Raw genomic sequence first — 26792 nt, 5'->3', positions numbered from 1 at the left:
TGGTTCCAAAATTCTGAATGTTCAGTTTGGGGGATCACCTGTCTGGGGTCTTGTGAACCCAGCATTCATTCCTGCCTGTGGCAGGGGGTCAGGCCAGATGATCTGTTCAGTTTCCTCCTGACCCTAGCTAATATGAAATTATGAATAAAATCATGCTTATTTTGTCCTGAAATCTTCAGGTTTTGCCTTTCTGCTGAAAAAACTTGAAATTAATTCTGAAATGAATTATTTTAATTTGACTGCTAATGAAAATGACAGTTACTTTTGTGTGTGCATTCCTAAAAAATTTCAATAGGGGTAGAAAGAGTTTGGACTTGCTGTAAATCTCACATCTGAAGCCATATGTGATTTTCAGCCAATTCCCCTTCTTGCCTTTATTTACATCCTACAACTTTGTACGTAATAAAATTATAATCTGTTTGTTGCCTTTGTCTCAGTAGATACAATCCTTGGTGGTTGCACTGTGATTTCCTACTCCTGTTACCCACAGGCCACTGGCATTTTATATTCATAAATGTTTCCTTTCCTAAAACCACAGAAGAGCTGCCAATCATCTATGAATATCATATTTGCTCCCCAGTGAAATGAGGTAACTATGCAAGCAAAATTGACTTCAGTTGTTTTCTTTTTTTTTTTGGTGAAGGTTTTTTGGCTGTTAAATCATGTCACAGTTCAGTCACAGTGATACCTCAAAAGAAGGGAACTTTAATGATGTGTCTCACTGAGTATGAAACCTTTCCACAACTCAGTTGGGCCTCACTGGAGAACCATGTACTGCTTTCTGATTTTCCCTACTACATTTATCATATGTTCTGCAAGTGTCTTTATTTTTAGGCCAAATTTTCGAATAATGATACCAGAGTTTCAAAACATCAATTTACAATTGCCTGGGCATCTCAAATGAAAAATAATGAAAGCACAACTTAATGGTCAGTGTCCAAAAGTTTAGCCCATGTAAATTTCTTCATGCAGCACTCTTGGACAAGTTAAAACTATAGTGCTTTTAAAAATTGAAGAGCTTTGTACCGTGTGCCACTGGCCATCATTAATGCTGTTGGCAATCATTGTGCTGGTGTTTCCATGTCCAAGGTCATAGCTGAAGTAAGGCAGTCCATTCTTTATCTGTACAGTTGCAAAATCTGCATGATTGATCCGGGCCATATAAAAAAGCAAGCCTGATTCGGCCTCTGTTCGAATTTCAAATTCAATTGTGAGCCTAAAAAGCAAAAACAGAACGAAAGAGCAAGAAAGAGCAAGAAAGAACCAAAATCAAACTATGGAATAAATGATGTATCCCTCCTTTCTTCTTGAGAAGAAATATTATTAAAGGTCTAAAACTGGTTTTAAAAATGTTTCATGATATTTAAAAGCATAATTTAGATATGAGGTTTCATTTTGATCATTAGTCTCAAGACGTCAATAACTGTTATACTGATGCTATGGAGACCTGTAACTAGAGAAAAATTCCAATGTGGCTTTTTCCAAATGCAATTCTAAACTGCAGATATAGTTGCCAAGTCAAAAGAGGAAAAATAAATCTATTTGTAACATTACAACACAAGAGTATTAATAGTCATCTACCTACGTACAATGGTAACAGGAGATATTTGTAGTGACAATTGGCAAACGTTTACTTCAAATTGTACTATCTGATGGCAATATACAAAGCCACTCTTTGAAAACACAGAGAAAAGAGCTTTCGACTGGCATATTAAATAATGCTATTTGAAATTCAGTATATTATAAACTTATAAGGTCTGGGAATAGGTTGCATAAATCATGATTTGATAAGAACTATACTAAAGCTAAGGATGACTTAATAGAAGCCTTGGAGGAATACAAGTCTAAAAATGATTATGCTAGTTTCCAATAGACCAAGAAGATTAAAATAAGCCATAAAAAACCTAATATAGAGAAAATGTAGGGGAGGAACTGATAGCTGGAGGAAAAAATAATGATAATCAACATTTTTGGCAGATTATAGTCAAAGGGACAAAATATTTAGCTTAATTCCCCAATGAGTATATTTCTGAAGATCCATGGCTTTTGTTTTTTTAAAAATAAGTTTAACAACTTACTCACAGATGGTGAAGGAAATGATGCCTTCTTGCTGAAGGAATTTTTATCTGTTAAGTCACAAGGATATCATTATCTTAGTTCTGAATCTCAAGTAAGAACACAAAGATTCTTACTAAGTACTGGGAAGGCCCGTGGCCCTGATTATCTTCCCTCAGAAAGGAAATTCAGTGATGGATGATGTCCAATTTTAACAACAACAGCAAAAATATTATTCTAGAAGGCTTTTATCTAAAATATTAAAATGAAAATATATGTACCAATTTTTCAAAATGGCAATGAGAGAGACTCTGCATCACATTGTCCTATTAGTCTTATTTGTATTGCAGCCAAACTACTTAGGAGACATTTATCATTGCATCTTCAACAACACTAACGTGTCCTATAATCCCTATGTGCATCTCAGTTACTCACATAAAAAAGAAGAGTAACAGAACTCCCCTTCTTTAATTTACTGCCCACTGCTTCATTTTGTCTATTTTCTGTATCATCATACACTATGTTCTCTTTTAACTTAGTTTAAACTGGTAGAATAATCTCATTGTAGGAGTTTAGGAAAAATTATTATGTGTATATGTGTGTGTGTGTGTATATAAAAAAAATTCATAATTTATTGTATTTTTTTAGTGAAAGCTGTAAATATACTGCTGCTTCTGCTCCATAAACAGGGGCGTTTTCTGAGGAGGGATGATGCTGCAGGTCTACTGCAATTCAAACATTTTTTTCTTCAAAGGATCTGTAGGTAATATGGGAACTTTTCCTCCTTTCCTTAAGATGATCCTCTGGAACCCACCCATCAAATGTGAGCACTTGGAAGAGAAGACAGCAACTACAATACACTTCTGCTCCATACAGTGGGCATGTCTACATGTGCCATTAATGTGACTGAATAAACTGCAAAACAAATTACTCCACAGTAAACTAGTCCTGGGTGCAGCATCCATATGTGCACCCACGACACCAGCAAATTGAGCCAGGGATAAGCAGTTTAGTCCTGCCCTCCTCTGCCCCCCTGTAGTAAGCAGGATGAGCTCCAGACTCCAGCCGCAGCTGCTCGGTACCAGCCAGGGGTACATGGGGGTCAGCTCTGGGCTCCAGCTGGCAGTGGCAGTGTGGCTTGAGGTCTGGGGAGCAGCTCTGAGCTGGCACGAGGGTATGGGGGGCGAGGTCAGGACCAAGCAGCAGGTGGCTGCGTCAGGTGGTAGAGGAGTTGGATGAGCCATGAGGCTCCTGTGGCTGCCAAGCCATGTGGCTAGGCAACAGGCAGGATGGTGGCCCTATGCTGGCTGGGCTGCCTGGCAACAATTTACTCCCAGGACAGTGTCTACACGTGTATTGCTTCACAGTAAATAACTGCACAGTAGGATGGTACTTGTATTTACAAGTACTACTGTACTGCAGATTTTGTTTCCCGTAGCCTAATAGCACTGCACGTGTAGATGTGAGAAGTTTACTGTGAAGCTAGTTAGGCAACTCCACAGTAAACATCTCACACAGATGTGCCCAGTATGAGTTTATTTACTTTCTACCTTGGTTTGTCTTTGAAGCCTAGCAAGTGATTTAGGATCATATGCATGCTAAGACTGTAATCGGTGCCATAGCACCAAAATTTGGTGCTCTGGGCAAAGCTTGCTCAGGAGTGCACACAGCTGCAGGAGCTGCCCTTCTCCTGTTCCCGCGTTCCCCCAAACAAGCTGATCGCGGTTCTGTCCTACTTCTGCACTGGCTGGGCAGCACGTGTTGGCGCCCCTTCACTTCGGTGCCTAGGGCAGTCGCCCCACTTAACCCGCCACCTCCTTCCTCCCTGCTACAGCACTGACTATAACATACTGCCACTAGAAGATTGCATTAGTCAAGTTGATAATTCAAATCTGAAGTATCATAATGCAAAACAGTTTGACTTTGATGCTTATGTGAATGTTAGATATCTGTGGACTGAAAGATTATTATTTCTTTTGTTGAGTTTCCCCATTTTTATTAGGCCAAGTGTTCCTTTAATTTAGGTTGGAGATTAGGAGGAACTTTCTGACAATGAGGGTGATCAAGGTTTGGAAGAGGCTGCCTAGAGAAGTTGTGGAATCTCCACCTCTGGAAATGTTCAGGATCAGGTTGGACTGACACTTGGTTTATGATGATTTAGTCAGGGATAATCTGTTCTTGACCAGGGAAGTGGATTGGATGACCTTGTCAAGTCCTTTCCAGCCCTTCCTATGATCCTATGATTATACCACTTGAAGCCTATGTGGAATATGCCAGATAAAATGAGCTAACACTTTTTCTGGGACATTGCTGTGTGCGTTTGTAAGTTAATTGTGGCTTATTTAACTTCATGGCAGTTCATTCCTGCAATAAAAGGACAAGCCTATCAGGCTATGTGTTCTCCTTGTCCACCTAGTGGCAGAACAGCAGTTATGCACCTTGGCAGGGCTACGTGTAAAAGGGCTGTGCCACTTCCGTGCTGATCCGAGTCATAGCCTGTGAGGATCATGATTTTGTCTATGGGTCTCTGTTTTATCTTGGTGTTTTAGTTTCTTCTTAAGCTATTGAAGTGATTTTCTTTGCTTATTCTAAGAGGCCCTGAGACATGGCTAGGAAAGACAGCATATAAATTGCATAAACATATAAAATAAATAAATAAAATAAATCAAGACTGCCTCAAATGAGATGATTGCTTACAGCCAAACAGGCTATCAATGGTCCAGAGTACAAAAAGTTAAAAAAGGCTACACAACTCAGCTTTTAAGCTTTTAAATGATTTTTAAAAATTGTGCATGGAAGATTTTTTTTTTGTATAGAAGATAATTTCCCAGTCTATGTATATGCCTGAATTTTGTGCAAAAAATAAATTAAAAACCAGAAAAATAAATAAAATTAAATGTTTCTGGGCATCATACTCAGGTAGAAAAGTCATTATCCAGTTTACATGCCCAAATGACATTTGTCACTAACCAGTGTTCTTCCACGAAAGACGACGCTCTCAAGACTGTACCTACAGTTTCAAAGGTTAAAGAACATGACCTAGACTGTTGCATGTGGAAACTATCTGCCCCACTTTTATCACTTCATCACCTGTTCTTCACTTTGGTGTCATCAAATGCAGCTGCAATATGGCTGTTCCTTGAAAGACCAAACTGTTTGCCGCCTTCCAACACAGCAGGCTCAACATCAGCAGCACAAGAATCCTGCAAAACATGAATATTTCATGTAAAATTTCTCATTCTGTATCTCAGCTGTGCATTCACCATGGTTATTTCAACTCCCCAAGAGCAGTTTCGAGTACTCTCACTATTACATATGTTGACCCTGCAGCTTCCCAGGAAATCATGTTTTTCCACATTAAATATAGTTACTAGGCAGAACCTGAGCAGGACTGAACTCATGGGGGTGCATCCAGATGAGTGCGGTTGTGCGGTACGTGGTGGTGCAAACACGTTTGCAGAGCCAGTTACTGCACAGTTCGGCGTTCTCCATGCTGCAAGAGCAAGCTGCCCACGTGTGCGCTGTGATGGGGTTTTTTTTTCACCCCGGGATATCCAGGGGTAAAAAAAAAGTGGGGAAAAAAAAAAACAGAGCAAAGCATGCCTGGCCAGAGCTTGCTGCTGAAAAGCAGAGCAGGGCTGCCTGGAGCTGTGCTCTGCTACCTGCCAAACTCCATGTGGCAGAATCACTATGTCTGAAGTCCTGGGAGGCCCCCAGGATTCCAGGTAAGGCTGCTGGAGGCAGCCCAGCACTGGCTCCAGCCTCCCCTACCCGACCTGGGGCAACTTGCTGTGCACAAAAGTGCACGTAGCATGGGCATTCTCCCAGGACAAGTAACGGTGGTGCAAGGTGTGCCATTGATACTTGTCCCCGGGGAACCAAACATCCATGCACATCTGGACATGACAATAAAGGGAGACTGTCAACTTGATACCTGGCCAATTTAAAAATAAAGAGCTAAAATGTGTTTGGATGGTATATGTCATTGAGTTCTTTTGCCTACTTCTATTTGTTTTAAAAACATAGTTTCTTTCAAAACATTTTCCCTACCTCTACTGCTGTTTTCCAGGCCCTCACAAAGAACAGGGGAGTTTGACTACCTGACACATAGGAGAAACAGGGATTATTCTCTTTAAGCTGTCAATTAGGCAAACATCATAACTTGAACAAAGAAAAATGTCCTCCCCACTCTCTTCCAGTCACATTAATCTTAGGTGTGCTTTGTAACAGCAGCAGGTAAAGCATTTTCATACAGAAGCGTGACTTTTTTTTGACTGTGCCCCTTTAATCCTTGACCCTCCAGCTACAGTCTATCAGTGCCATGGCCCATGAGAGATCTCAATAATTATTATGTCCAAATCACATCCTGTTTTCAGCTTCCCTTGAGTACACTGTGAAGAAGATGCTCAGAGGATCTAACACAGTACAATCTCAGGACAACAATACTGCAGGGAAAAAACAAATTTTGATAACTGCAAGCTCTATTTTTAAGCATTGTGGTAGACAGTCCTGGATTGCTTACAGCCTCTGCATGAGCTTCTGATTCAGTAGGGGCCTGCAGAGTGCAAAGTGTTGTGCTTTGTTACAAAAAGAGTTCTTTCTGTGGAGTATTTTCAAGATATCGTAAGTGATTCATCAGGCAACAGGAAATTTCTACTGCAAAGAGGAAATTCTTTTCTTTCTCTTTCCATCCTTCAGTAATGTCGTATTTATCTCTCACAGGTCACAGGAAGAGAACTTTTTAATAAATGGTTTCCACAATAAATGCTCAGCTCTGAATATGACAGGCCTTCCTGTACAGTAGAAGAACATGCACTGTGACAAGTACACACCAATGTGCGATTAAAAGGAAAACAGGAGAAAGAGGTTATTCAACAATACAAAAGGACTGAGTTAGGAATGTGTGATAATAGTCTTCCGCTGATTATTAAATGGATAAGGGTGGTATCACTGGATCATAGCCCCATAATGCTGGCTAATGGCTAACAGCTGTGTTAAGAGTTACATGCTTAGCTGGGTAGCTTAATAACTATATGTTACTTTTTATACTGGTAACCATACTGTAGCTATGAACATCCAGCAGATGTTTAGATTTGAGGTGATAATTTAAAGGTTAATTTTGACACATGGGTGAAGAATGGGGCCTTACTATGACCTTTTCTCTCTTGTCTAATTCTGTCGTCCCCTGGTTTCAGTTAGGAAAGAGTTTGGCCCCAAGTATCAGATGACTAATATTACTTAACTGCCTTGGTAACTTGCTTGTAGCACCAAACATTGGTGCATGGGTACTAGGGCATATGACTTAGGAATCAGTGGTAGGTGCCAGATACACCTGGGATATGGCATTTTAGCATACCCAAATATTTATTCTATCCTCATTTCATGATTTGACACTTACAGACCTTAAAAAACAAATCTGAAAAGAAGTGAATTGTATTGATGTGGCCGTGTCAATAAGGAACAATACCCACAGGGAAATGTTAAAGCAAATCCAGGCTTCATTTACAAGCCTATCTTTACTTCCACTTAAACAGAGGCCACTTCTGCACTTCTAAAACCATGAGTTAAACTCGGATTATAAACTTAATTTGGATTTTTCCTGGGGGTTTTTTCAAATTGTAGCCATAAGGTGTCTGACATTTAAAGCTGACCACGTAATAAAATAAAAGGAAGGGCAGATTTGCACTTGCAGCCTAACATCTCTCTGCACATAGTAAAATCTCAACCTTAAGGCCTTTTTTCATTAATTACATTTAAATTCTAATATTTTTCAGATGCTAGGAAAGAGATTAGCGAAAAGCACATGTTGCATATATTACAGGAAACTGATCATCTTATCGGAGCTGTCTGAGAAATCAGGAAGCTCACTGTATGACTATTTCTCACATTCCTTTACAAATGATGCTATATTAGCACTTGCAAAATTAGCAAGGGCAGAAGAGAGTGTCACTGAAATACCACCACAGCTCACCCAACAGTGTTAAAGAAAAGAACTGGGGAATGCTTAGGAAAATGCTGGAATATACCGTGATGATGTCAAGTTCAGTTGTAATGCTGGCACTCTTCACTTCAGTGGCAAGTGAGTCCTGAGAAGCAGTAAATAATGTGAGGCAGAAGCAGAAGCTACCAAGGCTCTGTTTTGCAGGTGAGACACATTTGAGCTTTCCTAGCAGCGGGCAGCCACAGCCAGGTGATCACTGTAAAGTCTCCTACTACCATGTCTTCCATTTTTTCCTTCCATTTTGTTTTTAGAGAACAGCTTCTTAATTAAGAGTTAAATTATCCCCCTGCATAGAGCAGGAGAGCCTAGTGGGACTTGCATGTAAGCAGAGGCCATGTTTGGGCCTCCTTCGTGAAGGTGGATTTCCGTGTCAAGGGGACTAGATCATCTGACCATTTTAGAAAGGGTTTAAGGCAATTAACTACTACATAATGAATGATGGAATCATTATAAATTATAGGTGTGCTGTTCATTGAAGCCTCCCTGAAAAATACTGGGCAGCACTTGGGGAAATCTAAAACAATGTAGAAAGTTTAAATGATTTAAGTGCCTTTGACAGTTTAAGAACCGTTTTATTTTTCAAAAATGAAATCAAAGGTGCTGGCATGTATTTTTCACACTTTTCTCTTCACTCTTTCCTCTTGAGTAATATATACCAAGAGCACAATTCATCACAGCACCAGGTGTCTGATGAATAAAATCCCCATTAAATTACATGGAAAGCCACAACAATTCCTGGCATTAAATATGTAACAACTTCCTTGCGCCTTTTGATTTTGCCTTTGGAAAAAAAAATGATTAGCATAAATTCACATGTGCTCAAATTCTGGAAAAAACTTCCTATTTATAAGAAGTTTGGGCAGAAGATAGCCAAAGCAAGAAAATTCAATAAAACTTGTTTTAAACAATAAGCTTCTCTTAGCAAAATTCTTCCTCTTTCACAAAAGTGTCAAGCCTGCATTATCATCTTTATTTTGGAGTTTTCTCTAATTTTGTAGCACGGCCCTAATGTTATTGAACTGCAGTATTCCTTTCCTGTGAAAACAGAAATATATATCAGCTTCCTCATGTTACAATCTCGCCACCTTGTGGACATTAATCAAAAGTGCTGCCTTAGACTCTCTACAGGCAAGACCCTAGTTATGAAGAAATTGGAGTTAGAGCAGACTTGTATCTACAATTAAGCATGTTTAAGTAAATAATTACATGTAACTGAACTTTATTCTGTTTCTGGGAATGCTGGTATATGTGTTTTAGCGTGTGCAGTAGTGCATGATTACTGGGTAATATAATGCCACATTATACATACCCAGTGACTAACAAGCCATACACGTTGAATAGGAAATTGTTAGATGCACTTTATTGGTCTGATTTTTGTTAGGGCCCCAACCCAGCTCCTCATGCTGAAATCAGACACCATTTCTATCGTATTTTAAAAAGCAGCCTACCAATGAGTTAGGTGTGACTCAAGTAAAATAAGTTAATCATAGGGCCTTATTACATATCATTTTTGGGTGTCCCCTGGATTATCTGCACATTAACACCCTTAAGTGGCTTACAGCACTCATTATGCAACTCAAAGTTACGCCACTCCAGAGCAGGATTATGTCTTGATCCACATAAACTAGCTAATGTTTGATTAAGGTGTGTCCACTCCGCAATGATGTGCCACTCAAGTCAAAGATGTGACTGTAAGCTAGCACTAAGCCAATCAACGTTTGTGCAGCTCACAGTGTAAGGTGGAACAAGGCCCTTAGTTGAACTGCTAGTAGACTGAGACTTACATAAAAAAACATTACTGACACAATTATTGTCCTTTTCAGCAGTCTCACCAGAGACAGGGAGTGAATGGGAGTGGGGATTAAAATAGACCTTCTAGCCACATCCAGATGTGCAGGGACATGCATTTACAGCAGCAAAAACAGTAGCAGCACAAATTTGTGCCAGTACTTTTTGCTGCAGCACACACACTTGTATGCGCACTTTGTGGAGGGACAAATGATCCTGCTTTGGGCAACCTGCCCATGCCCAGCTCCTTTTGGCTCCCGGTGAGCTGGACAAGCTGGGCAACCGGAAGGGTGGAGATGCTCTGGCTGGCAGTCAGAGCATCTTCCTGGAGGACTCTTCCTGGAGAACTAAGCCTCTTGTCTTCAGATGCATGCACCTGTTGCATGTGCTGCACTATGGTTTTTCCTGGTGCTTTTTTTGCTACCAGGATTTCCCAGTAGCAAATTTTGGCCTCATGCTACAAATTTGCAGCATGGGGTACATTTTAATGTTTAGTTTTAATTTACCTCACATGCAGTTTGTGGTGCCACACACCACGTGCGCCTGCTCGCCTGGACATGGCCTCTGTAATTACTTCTGAAGAAAAGGGTTGAAAGAAATCAGCAAGGTGATATAGGGGTAACTGGCAAAACTACTGAGTACTTATACCCACCTGATGTGTTGAAATTAAGTGAAATTAAGGCTATTCACTTTATGAAATCCAATTTAATTAAAAAAATATACTGCCCATTAAATATTTAAATCCCTAATAATATGGGAATATTATAACATATAAACATATACCATTATTTATTGCACAGTACAATAATAATTTAACTAAATACTATAACTTTATAATATTAAACTATTAAAATACTTATTAAAACATGTATTAATGTACTTGGTAATTTTTAACACCAATGGAATCACATGACTGTATCTCAAGATGCAGTGCAGAAACATACAGTCATTATTGTATGCACATCACAGCCAGATAGTCATGTTAAAATTCTGGATTATAGATCAGTGACCAAAATGGTTCTTTTTCACAATACTTTTTTATGTGTTTGTTATTTAGTTTAATATCTCAAGCATGCAATTTTTGGAAAACGTAGGACCAACTTTTAATTACTGCTAGAAGAACAACTTCCTTTTCAGTTTACTTGTATGAGGTCTTTGGTTGGTATAGAGCTTTTCAAAATTTTTGCCAACAATACTGTGAAACCAGGTTGCATTGCCAGGAGTTCTGAGCTTCTGATTCATCAGTCTCTTGGCTAGTCAGGGAGGCAAGCGGTAGATGGGCAGATAGCAAGGCAAGCCATCATTTCTGTGGGCTTATCACAACAGGGTCCCCCATCCCTCTGATTAACCAAGGGGCCCCAGTGACCCCATCCCTCACCACTGATTGATCAAGGGGGCTGTCTGTCATGCAACCCCACCACTCATTACTGATTGGCCAAAAGGGCTGTCCATTATACAGCCCTGCCGTTTACCGCTGATTGGTGGAAAGGGGTGGGGCCACATGACAGACAACACTCTCAGTCAATCAGTGGCAAGGGGCAGAGACCACCTTGGCTGCTCCCATTCATGTTGGCGGCCTTCCTACCACCCATGGGTCACATGGCTTGGCTGCAGCAGCCATGAGGTACACTGGCTTTCACTGAAGACCAATATTTTATCTTTAGTAAGTTTTTATTTTGTGGATTTTGCAGATTTTGCTCATTTTCATGGACAATGCCTGATTTTGCAATTTCCATGAAATCTTGAATTGAGTAGGTTCCTAATTATGATACAGTAGCGCTCCTGGAAAATGCCAAGTCTTAGCTTTCACTCATTTTCTGACAAAAGAAAAATAATAAGGCAATTCTTCTGTTGCAAAGAACTCAGATCACAGCAGGTCAGAATTTTTTTCACACTATGGATTCCTAATTGAAATCTCTGGGTTTATCTTGTGAATCATGTGTACGTGTTAGCACACCTAAGAGTTGTGCAGCAACCCTTGGTCATGGCAACCTGGTTAAGAATCACTGTTATAAAACAACAGCATAAGAATCATTAGGTTAGATCAGGCCTCTTGTCTGCCTGTTCAGTATTCTATCTATAGTCTATCAATGGTCTATAGTGACCATTATCAGACACTTCAGAGGACAGTACAAAAAACACCAACCTGAAATAAATTTTCTCTAGGGAAATTTTCTTTCTAAACCAATCAGTTAATAACTGGTCTATATTCTGAAGATTTAGAGTTAGTCTGGAAGTAAATGGAACTTTTTACCTTAAATCATTTAGGAACTTGTGAAAATTTCACTTTTAATTCTCAACCTATGACTACTTAATCGCTTTAATATACTCTCATGATGAATTCTGTTTAAGATTTATAACAAGTCAAGTCTTTTTTGAACAAATTTTATTTTATCTGCTAGTTTAAAAAAATTAGCAGATTGAGATTGGAGAGGCATGGATTTCCCTTATAAATTCAAAATTCAGTGCTGAATTATTCTAGTTTATAAAGTCCAACTAGGTATTTCATTTTTTTCTTCTGGCCAGGTTTTCAAGAGACTTGAGCTCTTATTCAGATACTATATTGAAATGGCCATATTTTCAAAAGTGCTCACCAATAGCTCTTATTACTGTAATTTGTTTTGCAAACTTGGCTTTATTTTTTTATTTGAAATAATTTACCTGGGGCTGACATAAAATTCAACAGTCTTCTGTAATCCTCTATTGTCTGTATCATCATTTATAAAACTTGTATACAATATCCTATCTTCAAGTTTATTTCTCTGAAAATACTTTTTTCCCCAAAAGGGTTGAAACAGCACATGATTATCCATAACTACAGACTATAGAAAATAGGGACAGTTTACACACACGCACATGTGCACACAGAGTGCAGATATATACAAGCACATGGGTGCAAAACATTATACTGTCACATGGAAAGTATCACATACATTTTTATAGAAGGACTTTTAATCATACAATATCCTTTTAAGATACTTTGCAGTTCAGAAGGAGGGGGAAAAACCAAGCTGACATTGTTATGTATGCTTTCTGAAGCTTTGGGGAGGTGAGATTGGGGAGGTGAGGTTCTGGGAAAGAGGAAACATGTAAAGGAGTCATATCACTCGGGACATTTTAGCATGCAAGGATTATCATGCATTAAACATTTTTTCCTGAATAAAAGTAACAAAATGAACGATTCAGACTTGTTCTGAGCTTTACCAGATAACCTGATTCAATCACATTAAGCTATAGATGTCATTCACATGACATTCAGAACACGGTAATTGTGTAAACATCTCATCTGCTCAAAATCTTTCTAGTCATGCCAGGTAGTCATAATTTGTCTATCATCACACTTTTGAAGTGCCACTATTGACCCCTCTGCTTTTTTCATTTAAGAGATTTCTCTTTTAACATGGCTTTTTAGAGAAGCAGTATACACTTACAAGAGCAGGAGGCAGAGGTGGTGTCAGAGGAGAGGAAGAAAATGTGGGATGAATTGTTGTGCTTTCCATCTCTCTCTTAGTGTCTGGTTCAGGTTGGATCAAAACAGTTGAGCGAGTAGCCCCATCTTCCCCCTCTTCCTCAGGAAGTCTGGCTTCTGGTTCTAGAGTGGGACACTGACCAATGTCTGCGTTTTCAAAGGACACTGGTTGAGCGAAATCCATGGGTCTAAGGAGACACAATAACATCAACAGCTCTTAACTGTTCTTTTATCTCTTCCCATCACCTGCACACCAACTACTTTGAGTGTGGTCACACTCAAACACTGGGTTTATTGCTTTGAAGTTTTCTCAAAATGCTGTGCTTTGTACAAGTTCCACTTCAGTCACCACCTTCCCGCCATTCCCTTTCTTCTGTCCAACCTCCAGATCATTAACCTGGTGGTGTATAATGTTTCCTATGATAAAATTAAGTCACACATTTAGTATGTCCATTTCCATAACCCATAGTCTTGAATACCACCTTTCTTTTAAAAAAAATCAGTGTACCAAAGTAGTGGTGCACAGTAGCAAAGCCACTGTGTTTTTAACTGTAGAATTTTGTAGCACTTTAGATGTCTATGGATGGGTAATGTTTTTGTACACAGAACAAAGCACTGCAAATCCAAACGTATAAACCCATCAAGTGCACACTGAGGACCACAAAAAAGCAAAAGAACACTAGCATATAAAAAGCAGAGGTCATTATAGACATCATTTTGCATGATTGCTTATAACAACAAATTCTCTCTTGGCAGCTGAGGTGGTAATAGCTTCATTAACTAAACATTTGTGAACATTAACAAGACTTACACGGTGTTAATGACGAGATTCCATATGCAGCCCTCGAAGGGAGGGATGTTCCTGAGAGGTGCTGGCTGGAAGTGAGGCGGGGTCCCACCCACAAAGAGGTTTTTAACAGTAATAGATTGGTCTGTAGGAAGCCTCTGAGTCTGCCCTTTGTCTTCATCTACTTGAACAGCAAACATCCTATGAAAAGATTCAAAGCAAAGCAATAAGATAGTATCTATCCCAGTTATTGTGTGTATTGAAATCACCATTTTTCAGGCACCATTTACTACTGCACCTGCTAGAACACCGAGTGAACACAAATTGCATGATTAGCAGCACCACATTAAGCAAATATTAACCACTACCAGGTTCACAGTCACTGTTATGCTTCCCTCATTTATTCTCCGTCAGAGCTTGGCAAAGCCAGGCAGTATATTTGCAGTAATATTAGCCTCTGGTTGCATTGAAAATAGTGGTCTGCAGCATGACAGCATTGTCATGGTAAGAGTCAAGCCCGCTGTCCTGTAAAGTTATGTATAATCATATAGGACTCAGTGGGATATAACAGCATGGGGTCACATTTTGTTTGGCTTTTTATATCCTCATTTGTACTAGTTATTATCTTCTTGCTGGGGGACAAAACAGTGCTCCAGAGAGCTCTGATTGCAAGAATCAACAACAGATAAGTAATGTGCATTTAAAAAAGATATGGTTAGTCTGTTTTGTGGGAAGGGGAGTAAGGGAGAAAACCATTGTGATTGTTCACCATGAAGATGCAAGTTCTATAAAACTTTCCCACAGGAAAATGGATATGTTACAATTTAGAAACCAAAGTGCTCCTTTAGTACAGATTATTAATATTCTGAAAAGTAAGGTAAAAATTAATTTTTGTATGCTCCTGAAGTGCCAAGTCAGAAAAGGGACAAATTGTGAAGAGGGAAAATACAGTGAATGTACTCTTTTGGAGGAAGCATGAAGCTAAATGTAAGAGAAGAGCTCTTGAAAACAGAGCCTAAACTTCAGTGAAACAAACACAGCACTTGTGCATGTCAAAAGATGAGTGACATGGAAAGATTTCCCTCATTTAGAAATAAGAACTAGCTTGTGTGGACCTTTTATTTTGCATACAAAGAATGAGGTGCCAATAAAGAGAATAGAGAAGTGATGAGAGAATGGGTTCTTTTTGATGGATAACATACATAATGTAACAAGGTATAACAATAAGAGAGTCAGCAATTTAACTGCTGTCTTTGGGACAATCTGAAGATGGATGATAAAACAAAGTCTGTAGCTATTGACACAGTCCACCACAATGTGACCAGCTTCCCAAAGGATGGCTCAGGATTTCAGTCTGTTTGGAGGTGAGAGAATAATGCACTTTGGCACAATTTCTTTACACTGTTACACTGGATTTAATAAAAATTAGCCACGAGAGAGTTAGGACTGCAAAGGAAAAGCAAGGGGAAGAAAACTTTGGAGGACTGTAGCTTATCAAGTAGACTGTTATTTCACATATGTTAAATTCTCAGTGTCTAGTGTTAGGCATCTAAATCCATGTTTGGTACCTAAAACAAGCAGCTTGATTTCTCAGAGCTGCTGAGCACCCTCAAATCAGTCTCATTTTTTCCAATTTTTAGTTATATTGCAATTCTACCTTTTCTTTAAGAAATAAATCCCATATATTGTAGCACATAAATTAGTATAAAAAATACATGGAAGGGGAGGCCCCTTTTTAAAGTAAGACATCCAACTTCATATTATCTGGATGTCCATTGGGAGAAACTCCCTCACTGCGTGTAGGGAGCTCAGTTAAAAATTAAACATATCTAACCCCTAAATTTCAGGTATATCCTTTTTTGTCTTGATATACATGATATGCAATAGTCATTCTTATATCCCCCTGTAGTGCAGCAACTCCTTATACTGTCTGTTGCTGTTGCTGACACCCTCAACAATGTGCAATACTTCATCCCATCTTCAATGTTACCACAGAAAACATTTACATACTTGGGCACTCAGTACCACCATACAATGACGTGCATTAGTTCTCCACACTATCCTATAATTATCCTGGAATGAGAAGCAATTAGTTTATAATTATATGGACAATTAGCTGTCTGAAGAGTTTTCAAATGACATTCCCCATATTTAATCAAATAAAGCCAGAGTTGATGACTAGCAGATGAGGGGTTTAGTTTTAATAATTTATATCTTTTCATTTCCATCCCAGCCTACATAAACTGCAGAGTCTTTAGCTGATTTGTTTTGTAACAGAGCAACTTTGAAGACTGGAGAAGTTTCTTTCTTACCATCATCTGTTGAGCAGCTACATTTTGATTTAGTGTAATGGATTATGATTATGTTGGTTGTACAGCAGTTTTTCTGTTGTTATGTTAAAAAGTGCTAGTTCTATATTCAGTAGATTTTATCACCATTACCTTACGATATATTCTATTATAGGAATACATGAAACTTTTTTTTCAAATAATTCTCCCCCTTTTAATTTACTATCTTAAAAAAAGGGAAAACCCCAGTTAATATCAGGCACTACAGCTAGAAAGAAAATTATGCTAAGGTCATATTTACAGATTGCATATGAGAGGAGGAGAGTAGCTGAGTGGAAAATACAGTGATAAAAGGCAAAGTCAAGAAAAGTGAGTTTTAAGGAGGAGGAAAGGGAGGGCAAGTGGTGACTAGATGGAACAGAAGTTTGTTCTAGAAAGTCAGGAAAAATGCCAAAAATGATGTATAACGTTCAGATTATGCTCTTATGCTCTAATATAATTATATACTGCATAAAGTATAGATTATAGTATTATATTGTTATCATATTCCTAATTGTATTTCTCCTGAATTTTACCTGATTGTGGTGAATCCTAGGATTTACTGAGACCATTTAGTATGTTTGAACCTGGCTCATCTGCGCTACGGCTTAGAACATGATAATGTCAGTCTTAGCACTAACATTTTATAAATATGCTTTTATGCAGCTTCCTAGAGTGCACACATCCACTATATGCTTGTTTGATATATTCCTCAGCTGGGCCTTGATTCTCCCTGGATTCCCTAGAAAATGCCAGACCATAAATAATAATAACTGCATAATCTTTATGTATCAAGATGATAGTGTGGTGTATTGTATCTAGCACAGCATCCTTAATTAAGGACAAAGTGCAGTCCTTTGACAGATAATTATAGGTGTCTGAAAATGTGGCAAGAAAAGTAAACTAGTGAAGTTTTACTCAAGGATGAGTGCAATAGAAATGTCAGCAAGCCTAATTAGAGTACATCCAGTGCTGTGTCTTTCTTTTCTTAGCTTGATCAATTGGACACCCCACATGTATACAAACTAGCCCACGGTATGTGGGAAAGGTTACATGATGCTGTTGCTGACTGTGAAAGCTGCATTTCTGTGTTACTCCTGAAAAGGTGGACTTACTCTTCCTAAACTCTATTCCTCTTTGGAATCTAGATTAATAAAATAGATTTCCCTAGAATCAAAAACTTTAATATATGGCAATTTTGATAAGATCCTCAGAGGAACTACCTGATAACCTCCCAGGCCTACACAATAATAAAATTAGTAGCCAAAAAGTTACTTGTTTGGTAAGGGAACCCCCTTCCCCCTGCCCCTGATTATATATAAGCCTGTGCTCAGAAATGTGAGCACTGATTTCAATCATGCATGTCTTCTATTGGTTGCATTAACTCCACGGCGCATATTCTGTAGTCCCCTTGGGTTTTTGTTTGTGTTACCCTTCAGTTCTTTCTATCCGGACGGAGTGTGCTCTGCCATCGTGAAACTTGCCAGATTCGGGTCTGATGGTGATTCTGCGAGGATCTCTAGCTCCAGTAGAGATGTGCACTTCTAGTCGACCCTTGTTCAGGAACACTGCATAATAGGCCTGTAATGTGTAATTAAAACTTGTCACATTTGGAAGGATAGTTTTGCATTTGCCTAAGAACCCAGTAAAGCCTATCCATTCTCCTTTTGTTACACCTGTTGCTCCTGGGTCTAGGAAATAATTTCCCTGCAGATTCCTCCAGAACCCTGTTGGGGACACAGAGACAAGCCATTGCTCTACTTAAGCTATTAACTGCCCCCTCTCCACTGAAAAAAACCCCAAACCAAACCAAACCAAACCAAACCAAACCAAAATAACAAAAAAACCCTCAGTAACCTGTTGAAACTGCACTTAGGACTTTAACCACTGAAGATGATGTCTCAAATGCTGCCATCACTAGCATTGAGATGAATCAGAAATAGCATCTCTGAAACCAAAGAAGTTACTTTGGATTTATACTTGTGTAAATGAGAATGACTATAGTCCATGAATGTACTTAAATCCTGGCTTCTACAGTGGCAGCCTGGATTGTTGTTAGAGTCCTGGAGGGAGTCTGGATTGAAGAGTGTGAAAAACCATTATTTTGGTTGGTGGCTGAACTAAAAATAAAAATCTGGGGTTTTTTTTTCTTAGCAGGGGAATAAATTAAATGAGCTGTATTATTTGGGAAATTTCAATGAAAGCTGAGAAAATGTGGAAGCAACTGGATTCGCACGAGGATTTAAGCACCAGCCACAAGGAGCTGGAAGTGCCCTGTGAATAACCATTTACTAAAAATAATCTTTCCAACCCAAATCAAGAAAGAGAAGTTTCGGTTTTGCTTTGGTACTTTCAGATTGACTAAGCAAGAACTGTCATGCAGCTTCATAACAAAGAAAATATAAAGAGAAGTTACACTGCAATAGCTGGAAATAATCCCATTAAAATATTTTCCCCCTTTTCATGTACATAAAGAGAAAAGAGGAAAATCTCAGCCCTAAGATTTCTCTGCTTTTTAGTATTACATGACTTGATCCTAAGCCTTCCCTCCACAGAATTACTAATCCGTGCATGAGTTCTGTGTATGGAAGCTTTGCAAAATGATGCCTGTAGTTACTCTGGCAACCAGTATCATGTCATGGAGGATTTGCAGGCTCCATCCCACAGTTACCATAGCAACCAGTTCATATCTGTTACCTGAAGAGCTTGGTAGTGGTGGAAGTAGCTGCCATCCTGAAGTTAATATTATGTGGATCAGCCATGAAAATGTATTGCCCCTGGAGTATATTCTTTTAAGTTCAAGTGTTCTGTCCCAATACAGATATGGGAGAGAACAATGAAAAATAATTCCCCAAACATACTGTGCAAATAAAACAACAAAGACTATTTAACTTTGCCCTTATCTACTTATGTAGTTTCTGTGTTATCAACATTTAGTTCATTTCCAACAATATCCACATTTTCACTTATATCCTTTACTTTTGAAAGAATTTTTAAGATCGCCGTTATTTATTTATTTAAAAAAAAAGTTGGGGCAGGATATAAATGGTTTACATTAAAAACAAACATGACCCAGTGATACAGTTAGTCTATAAGGTGCACCTCTACCTTGTTTTTATCCTGTATCTTCCAGTAGTGGCTCCAAACACCGTATTAACATTTAAGGGCCTTATACTGCATTGAAGTCTATGTGAAGTTTTTCGTTTCCAAAAAAAAGCAAAATGGGGCTCACTAATAAGGTGTTTAGTTGGGGCTAAGTGATGTCTGCAATATTTGTTTAATTATTCCCCCTCCCCCAAACAACCACTGTCTGAGTAGCCCTGAGGAGAACCACATAGTAACACTCCATTATTCAGGTCTGATAAAAAGAATGGAAATGAATGTAGTTCACAAAAATAAACCAGCTGGAGTAGAAGCTAAAAAGTAGATGCTGTTGGAGAAATTATTAAGAGAATTCAGACCGGAACTACAAAAATTGTCCTGCCATTATACCAAAACCTTCCAGCTCCGCTCAGTGTTGCTACATTGTGTAGCCTGACCCAAGAAATGAATTTATGAACTGCTAGAATTATGAAGGCTTCAAATAAAGTCACTAATTCGGTTAACTGTTGATGCAAATATCTCTGAACTTTCATCTTATTTTTCCCCTCAGACATGGGTAAGTCTTATAAAAAAGCACTAGACTTTCACACTTCAGCATTGCCAGCAGATTGAGGGAAGTAATTATTCCCCTCTATTCTGCACTGGTAAAACCACATTTGGAGTACAGTGTCCAGTTTTGGGCTCCCACTCTGAAAAGGATGTAGGCAATCTGGAGAGAGTCCAGCAGAGGGCAATGTTTAGGGAACTGAGGAACATGACTTAAGAGAAGAGGCTGAGGGAACTGGGCTTTAGGCTGCAGAAAAGAAGACTGAGGGCGGACTTGGTAGCCTTTAACTCCCTGAAGGGGGTTCCAGTGAGGATGGAGCTAGATAGACTCTTCTCAGTGGTGGCACATAACAGAACAAGCAGCAATGGTCTTCAGTTGTGGCAAGGGAGGTTTAGATTGGATATTAGGAAAAACTCTCTCACTAGGAGGGTAGTAAAGCACTGGAATGGGTTACCGAGAAACGTGGTGCAATTTCCATCCTCGGAGGTTTCTAAGGCCTGGTTCTAAGCCCTGGCTGGAATGATCTACTTGTGGATGGTCCTGCTTTGAGGAGAGGGCTGGAGTAGATGATCTCCTGAGGTCCCTAATTTTTTATGATCCTATGATTCATACATACTTCCAGTAAATGGAATGGACAGAAACAACAAGTTATGTGGAAAAACCCAGCAGAAGCAACAGGTTTTCCAGATCTTCTACATTGTTCTGTACCTGCCCAGTCTGTCTGCGTTTTCTCCTTGGAGGTATGGGTGTCCCACCCATACCAAACAAGATGACTCCAGACTCATTCTTGGTGCTGAAGGACAGGTTGATTTCTGTACCCATATCAAACGAGGCAGGCTGCAGTTCTATGAAACCTGGTTTGGGGAAGCTAACAGTGTAAATGTTCTGCGAAAGAAAAGGGACAAAGAAAATGAATTTGTATGACTGAAAACAAAGTACAAACTCTCAGAAAGATATGTTAAATTACATGTTGTTATGAGATAAAAATATTAAACATCCATTAATTTGTTATATCAGTCATTGGAACAATTCTGGAGTTTTGTGTTCAATGTGAATGAGATGTTTACATAGTTCTGGCCTTAATTCAGAATATCCTGTTGCTTTATGGTTGACTGCTTGGTTAGGTACAGACATTCAAAAAGCCCAAGGCAGAATCAATGTAAGTTATACTGTTTTCTGTAAGCGGCATAGTTAATTTAGATCTGGAATGAACAGAGCACACATTCACCTTTTGGTGGGGGAGGAGATAAATCTTAGATCAGGTTCTGCCATTTTTAAACCAGTCTATGTGTCCCGAACTTTTGTTCTATTACAGTTATAGATCAGTTTCCTATCACTTATATGGGAAAAGTGTAATGTCTGTACCTGGTCCTTATGGTTATTGTAATTGAACTGTATTGTAATTGTTTTGCCTTGAATTAATATGGTGTGTTCTGGTTTTCTTACATTTAAACAGCAACAACTAATGTGAACATGCCCCAGATTCTATTATTTGTCAGATTTAATCAGAATATATTTTACATTAATTATATATCATGGCCACAACATCCATAAGTACTATTGCTTCATTGATGAGCCAAGCTCATGAATGACGTACGCACTGCTCACAGCACAACTGCTTTGCGCACTAGCAGATATTGGCACAATTTAAAGAGCACAGTATGTCATCAAAAAGTGAATGTATCCTATAAGAGATTTTCTGTTAACTGTTGCCAAATTGTGGATCATTCTGTAGGAGGGCACTGGGCTGCGTATGCTCTTTTAAGGGAGCTAGTAGCCTGAGAGGCTGCTTGCAGGTGGTGCAGGGGGCTAATGAGAGACTCACCTGATGGGGAAAAGGGTTCAGACTGGAGTGATATAAGCCTGAAGCCTGAGCTGGTCAGCCAGTCTCTCCCTGGTAGCCACAAGGTGAGGAGCTTTGGGCAGCAGCACTTCTAAAGGCACTGGAATTTGTATAACCAACTCTGCAGAACTGGGAGCAGAGGCAAGTCCCATGGACAGTGAAGGACTGGGTTTTACAGGCAAGTGGCCTTTGTTTTATTTGAGCCCACAAAGGGCCCTGGTGCTTGGGGAAAGCCTAAGCAGGACCAGGGGTCTGGGAGCCCAGATAAGGGGTGGCATGCGGGACCAGAGGTCCAAGAGTCCAGGAAGGGACTGTGTAAAGGACCAGGGGGGTCAAAAGGCCCAAGGGGGGAGGGTAAGTGCATAACTCAGCAACATCACAAAAAGAGAACACCTATGAGGCTTCAGGCAAAGTGTAGAGTAGGTATGGAGCCATGCAAAGAGCCCTTAAGGTGACAGGTGCCTGGCAGGGGTATAGACAGGCTGAAAGGGCCTGCTAGTCTGTAGGGCACAGGACTGTGACTGAGGAGACCCAGAAGAGGCCTGGTGGTGACTGACACAGGTTCATACAGAGCGTTCCTTTTATAACCTTCATTAAGAGCAAGATGTGGCAGGAAAGATTCAAGGGAAGGGCTGAAGTTGGGCCTGAGCTGGGCAGAGGCCTCATGGTCACCAGGGAGTATCACAGCTGCCCCTATATCCATGGACCTGCTACATATTCCAACTGAACATGTAGACAACATGTAGAGAATATCACCCTGGTCAAAACATGAACTATTATTCAAAGCAGATTTGCATTTGGATTTGAAGAATGAAGAAGTTTGGATGGGAACAGATATGCATCTAATAAATGTAAATGATTTTGATATTATTTGGACTGAATCTTTAGTTCTTCCATCATATAGTAAAATCAGCCTGTGCTACTGCATATGCCAAAAAAAGTGCTAGATATTTGGGGGGGGGGGCATCTACACAAGATGTTTACTGTAGAGGTGACCAATTATCTTTGTAGTAAAGACTCAGCATCTACACATGAGGCCCTGTTAAGCACCAGTAAACTAATAAATGCTGTCATAGTTAGTAATTGAAGACATAGGTACTTGAAGACATAAGTGGTATTGTTTAATACACAGTAATGCACATGTAGATGCTGACTGGGCTGGGTGCGGAATGAGGACACTTTAATGCAGGGGCTGCCTGCTGGCTCGCCCTGCACTGGAGCACCCTTGTGTCCCAGTCAGTCTCTCCATGGGCTGGCAGGCTGATCCCCTGGGTCCCCTGCTAGCTGCGGCTGCTCTGACCTGGCTCAATGTGCTGTGGTCCCAAGCGCATGTGTAAACACAGTGCCTGGGAGCAATAAATTCCAGCATGAACTGCACCAGAGTTTATTGCATTGTGCTAATTGCACCCACAGAGAAAAGAAATTTCACTGTGGGCTCTCTGTGTTCCATGCAATTCTTTCAGGTTGGGAGAATGTTCCCTTTGTCTGGAGAATTAAGGCATTAACCCACTCCCAAACCTAGTATTTGATATTTTTTCAGCTCATACATATTAAAAGCCTGTTCACTTAATTAAAGGTATCAAATTGATACTTACAATTAAAACAAATTATACCACTTATGCCATCACTTATCTTATATTTATCTATCCATTATTATGTACATTTATACATAATATGCCTGTCAATTCAGTGGGTAGCTATTAAAAATAAATGACCTGCAAAGCATTATTATGGGGAACTGATCTGCATTTTCCTGTATCACGATCACCACCACCACTACTATTAATAATCGTAACAACAACAACAACTTGTGTCTGAAATCTTGATGAGATGACTTAGATAGGACACAGACCTGCACAGAGCTGAGATGGCTGATGGAGGATTTGGATTCTAGTGTAGCACATGAATGTTAGGGATTGTTCACAAAAATTTGATGTAGGTCCCATGGCCAAGTGACATTTTTATAGCATTCACTAGGCAGTGCTACACATGCAATTAGTGCACATGAACAAACTCTAGAGTTTATTGCTCCAGAGTGTTTTGCTCCCGGACATGCCATTTGAATGTGCGCCCAAGAGCAATCAGCTCCACAGCTTATTCATGCACAGCACATGGAGCCCGGTCACAGCAGATCCAGCTGGCATGGGACCCTGGCACTGAAGCATTCATGTGCCCCAGCCAGCTGGGTCATCATCTACATGTCCACTGCTGGGCATGAAAAAACTCTGGAGCAGGTTAGTACTGGTATTTACAAGTACTACCCTGCTGTGGGAGTTTATTTGTTTCCTGCACCCTAATGTGGGCACATGTATAGACGCTGAGACTTTTACTGTGGAGCTAATTAGTCAGCTCTGCACTAAACATCTCTTATAGATGTGCCCACTGTCTACAAAACCTGGCATCCACAGTGAACCTTCAGGAGACTGACTTTGTGACCAGTCCCAAAAAGACACCCTTCCTTCAATATCTGATTTATATAGGCATTGTGAACCCTATAGTATTCATTCATTCATTCATTCATTCAAATACCTCTATTCTGTGAAATAGAAGAAAAGGACAGATGGCTGCAATTCAAGATATGTGTGGTTTATTTTCAGATCTGCCACAAACAGCTCTGAGATACTGTACAATCCCTTACAATTTATTTGTACCTAAGACTCCTCATCTATACTGTCGAGATAGTAGTATGGATCTAACATGGCCATGTACAGTTAATCAGTTTCTACCAGGAGAACTGCTAATCTCCAGGAAGAAACCACAAGTATGCAGAAATTCCAGCCTTTTTTCTTGGAGTAAAATGGCCATGCCAGCATAAAAATAACCTGACTATATGAGGTAGAAATCACACCCAGGAGAGTTTTTCCTGGAATACTGAATGTCTATATACTTTCCACTGGCTTAACTCCTCCAGTGATGAGAAGGACTGGAGCCAGGGGAAAAGACTCCCATACCTGCCAGAGACTAGGGTCATCCCAGTCTGGAGAAAACATGAGGGACAACTGCTCCCTCCCCTCCCATAGACTGGGAGAGGAAGGGAGGAACAGTTACCAACTGTTTCCTACCTGTTATTCATTCTGGAGTCCCTGGTGTGAGAAGCAGGAACGCGGCTTTACCATGCTCCTCTGTCTGCTTAGCTGCTGGGCATTGGGAGTACAGCACAGGGAGTAGTGCCATAAGCCCCATATGTGCTTCTTATACCGGAGTCCTGGTATGTGAAGTAGGCAAAGGACTTTGCACCACTTCTCCAGTCTGCCCCAGGAACAGGGGGATTGGAGCAGTTCAAGCTTCCCCAAACTGGGGTCACCCTACTCTCTGAAGAGAGGGCAACTGAAGATTTACTGTCTATACTGCTCCTTCTGCTTTTACTCTCTGGACACAGACGCAATTATTTTTAATGCAGTTTGTAATATGGGGGACTTTGAATGGGTTCTCAACCTACGCTTGGGAGTCTGAACACGCAATAAATACTATTGTTTGTGAAATACTTTGTGATCCTGTATAGTGAATGAAGTCATACCCATTACATATGAATACCAGAATTTACATAATTACATCTGGGTTTTTCAAAACATGCTCCTAATTTTCCGGAACCTGTTGTCATTAAAATCAATGAATGACTCCCACTGACTTGTGTAAGTTGGAGCAAAAGCTAAGTTAGTGCTTTTCAAAATCCCACCATTTCTGAAATATATGGTTAATGTCATTCTATTAGCCACGCCAGACAATATTTTTACCCTCTGAGGCCAAAGCATATAGGAGATGGAGAGATGGACTTACCTCCAGTGTGCAGCCTTTGATTATGCCTACGAAATCAGGGCTACTTAGTATATTATATGGTGTTCGTGAAATTTCAATATCTCTGAGGCAACCAGCATATTTCTTTAAATTCACTTCAGGCCTGCAAAAACAATATTAAAATCAAATGCAACATTTTTCCTAGACAAATCTATAGACTTTCTTGAGCAGGTACTCCCGCACCCGCACATATACACACTTGTGCATTCATGGTCCCAGAGAGACTTTGTTGTAGTTTTTTAAATGGGTGCATGCACACACTGAGTACATTCTGCCTTTCATCATCCATCAGCTCACAGTGCATTCTGTTTTCCATCATTCATCAAAGGTGTAAAGGGATATTTATCTCATCTCCACTGAGAACAGTCCTTTTTTCTCTGCTTTTTTAAGGAATGCTGTCACCTTTTGTGTTTAAACACAGTGAACTATGAAATAAGTAGGTAGTTGTTCTCTAGGCAAGGCAGAAAGATGCAGGCTGGGAAATCATAACAACAAGGAAAGACCTTGACTGGAAGACAAATGTTTCTTTCATCTGTATGCACACTAGATCTTGATGAAAGAGAGACTTTCATAACTGTAGATGTTTAGGATGAAATATTTGCCAAAAACTGCAAGAATATTTCATTCTGAGTCCTGGATACTTTTTCTGATAAAATAGTTTTTCTTGTTTTGGGAGCCCATCATGTTCACATTGGCTGAGATTCATTACTTAACTATTCCTCATTTTTATTTTTAAACACCATTTTATAAAAGCTATGGTATATTTCAGCTGCAATATCCTTTCCTGAAAAGTCAAAGAAAACAAAGCGCTTGGGTTGTGATCTGGAAACTAATTATATGCCCAATACAGGAAGAGTATTCTAAAGTAATTGCAGAACACCTATGTTATAGTTTACATGGTATTTCAATGACAGGCAAGATGACAAAAGCCCTGAAAATTCCACTATAACCAGCATGCTGGTTATAGATGCTTCTGTTCTGAGGTCACTAAATCAAGCCCCAAGAATTGAGGCTAAGTTTGTACTTTATTACATTCATTTGCCACCAATCTGACAGGAAAAAAAATGTTCCGTGAACT

General features: G+C 39.7%; 1 protein-coding gene across 1 annotated transcript in view; it reads right to left on the bottom strand.

Annotated features, from left to right (window-relative positions):
- Positions 1–26792, bottom strand: part of LAMA2 (laminin subunit alpha 2) — a 434604-nt gene that overhangs the window by 11773 nt on the left and 396039 nt on the right. Inside the window, exons 54-60 of the mRNA XM_019538207.1 lie at positions 25697–25817; positions 20785–20961; positions 17860–18008; positions 14125–14301; positions 13276–13501; positions 5146–5258; positions 1027–1216 (exon numbers count right to left, since the gene is read on the bottom strand). Coding sequence (XP_019393752.1) covers positions 1027–1216; positions 5146–5258; positions 13276–13501; positions 14125–14301; positions 17860–18008; positions 20785–20961; positions 25697–25817 — 1153 coding nt within the window. The remainder of the gene's footprint in view (positions 1–1026; positions 1217–5145; positions 5259–13275; positions 13502–14124; positions 14302–17859; positions 18009–20784; positions 20962–25696; positions 25818–26792) is intronic.

The sequence above is a fragment of the Crocodylus porosus genome, unplaced genomic scaffold, assembly GCF_001723895.1.
Source record: "Crocodylus porosus isolate Cpor-Errol unplaced genomic scaffold, CroPor_comp1, whole genome shotgun sequence".
NCBI classification, from domain to species: Eukaryota; Metazoa; Chordata; order Crocodylia; family Crocodylidae; genus Crocodylus; species Crocodylus porosus.
The sequence above is the reverse complement of the archived record's forward strand: the minus strand, read 5'-3'. Positions and strand labels throughout refer to the sequence as shown.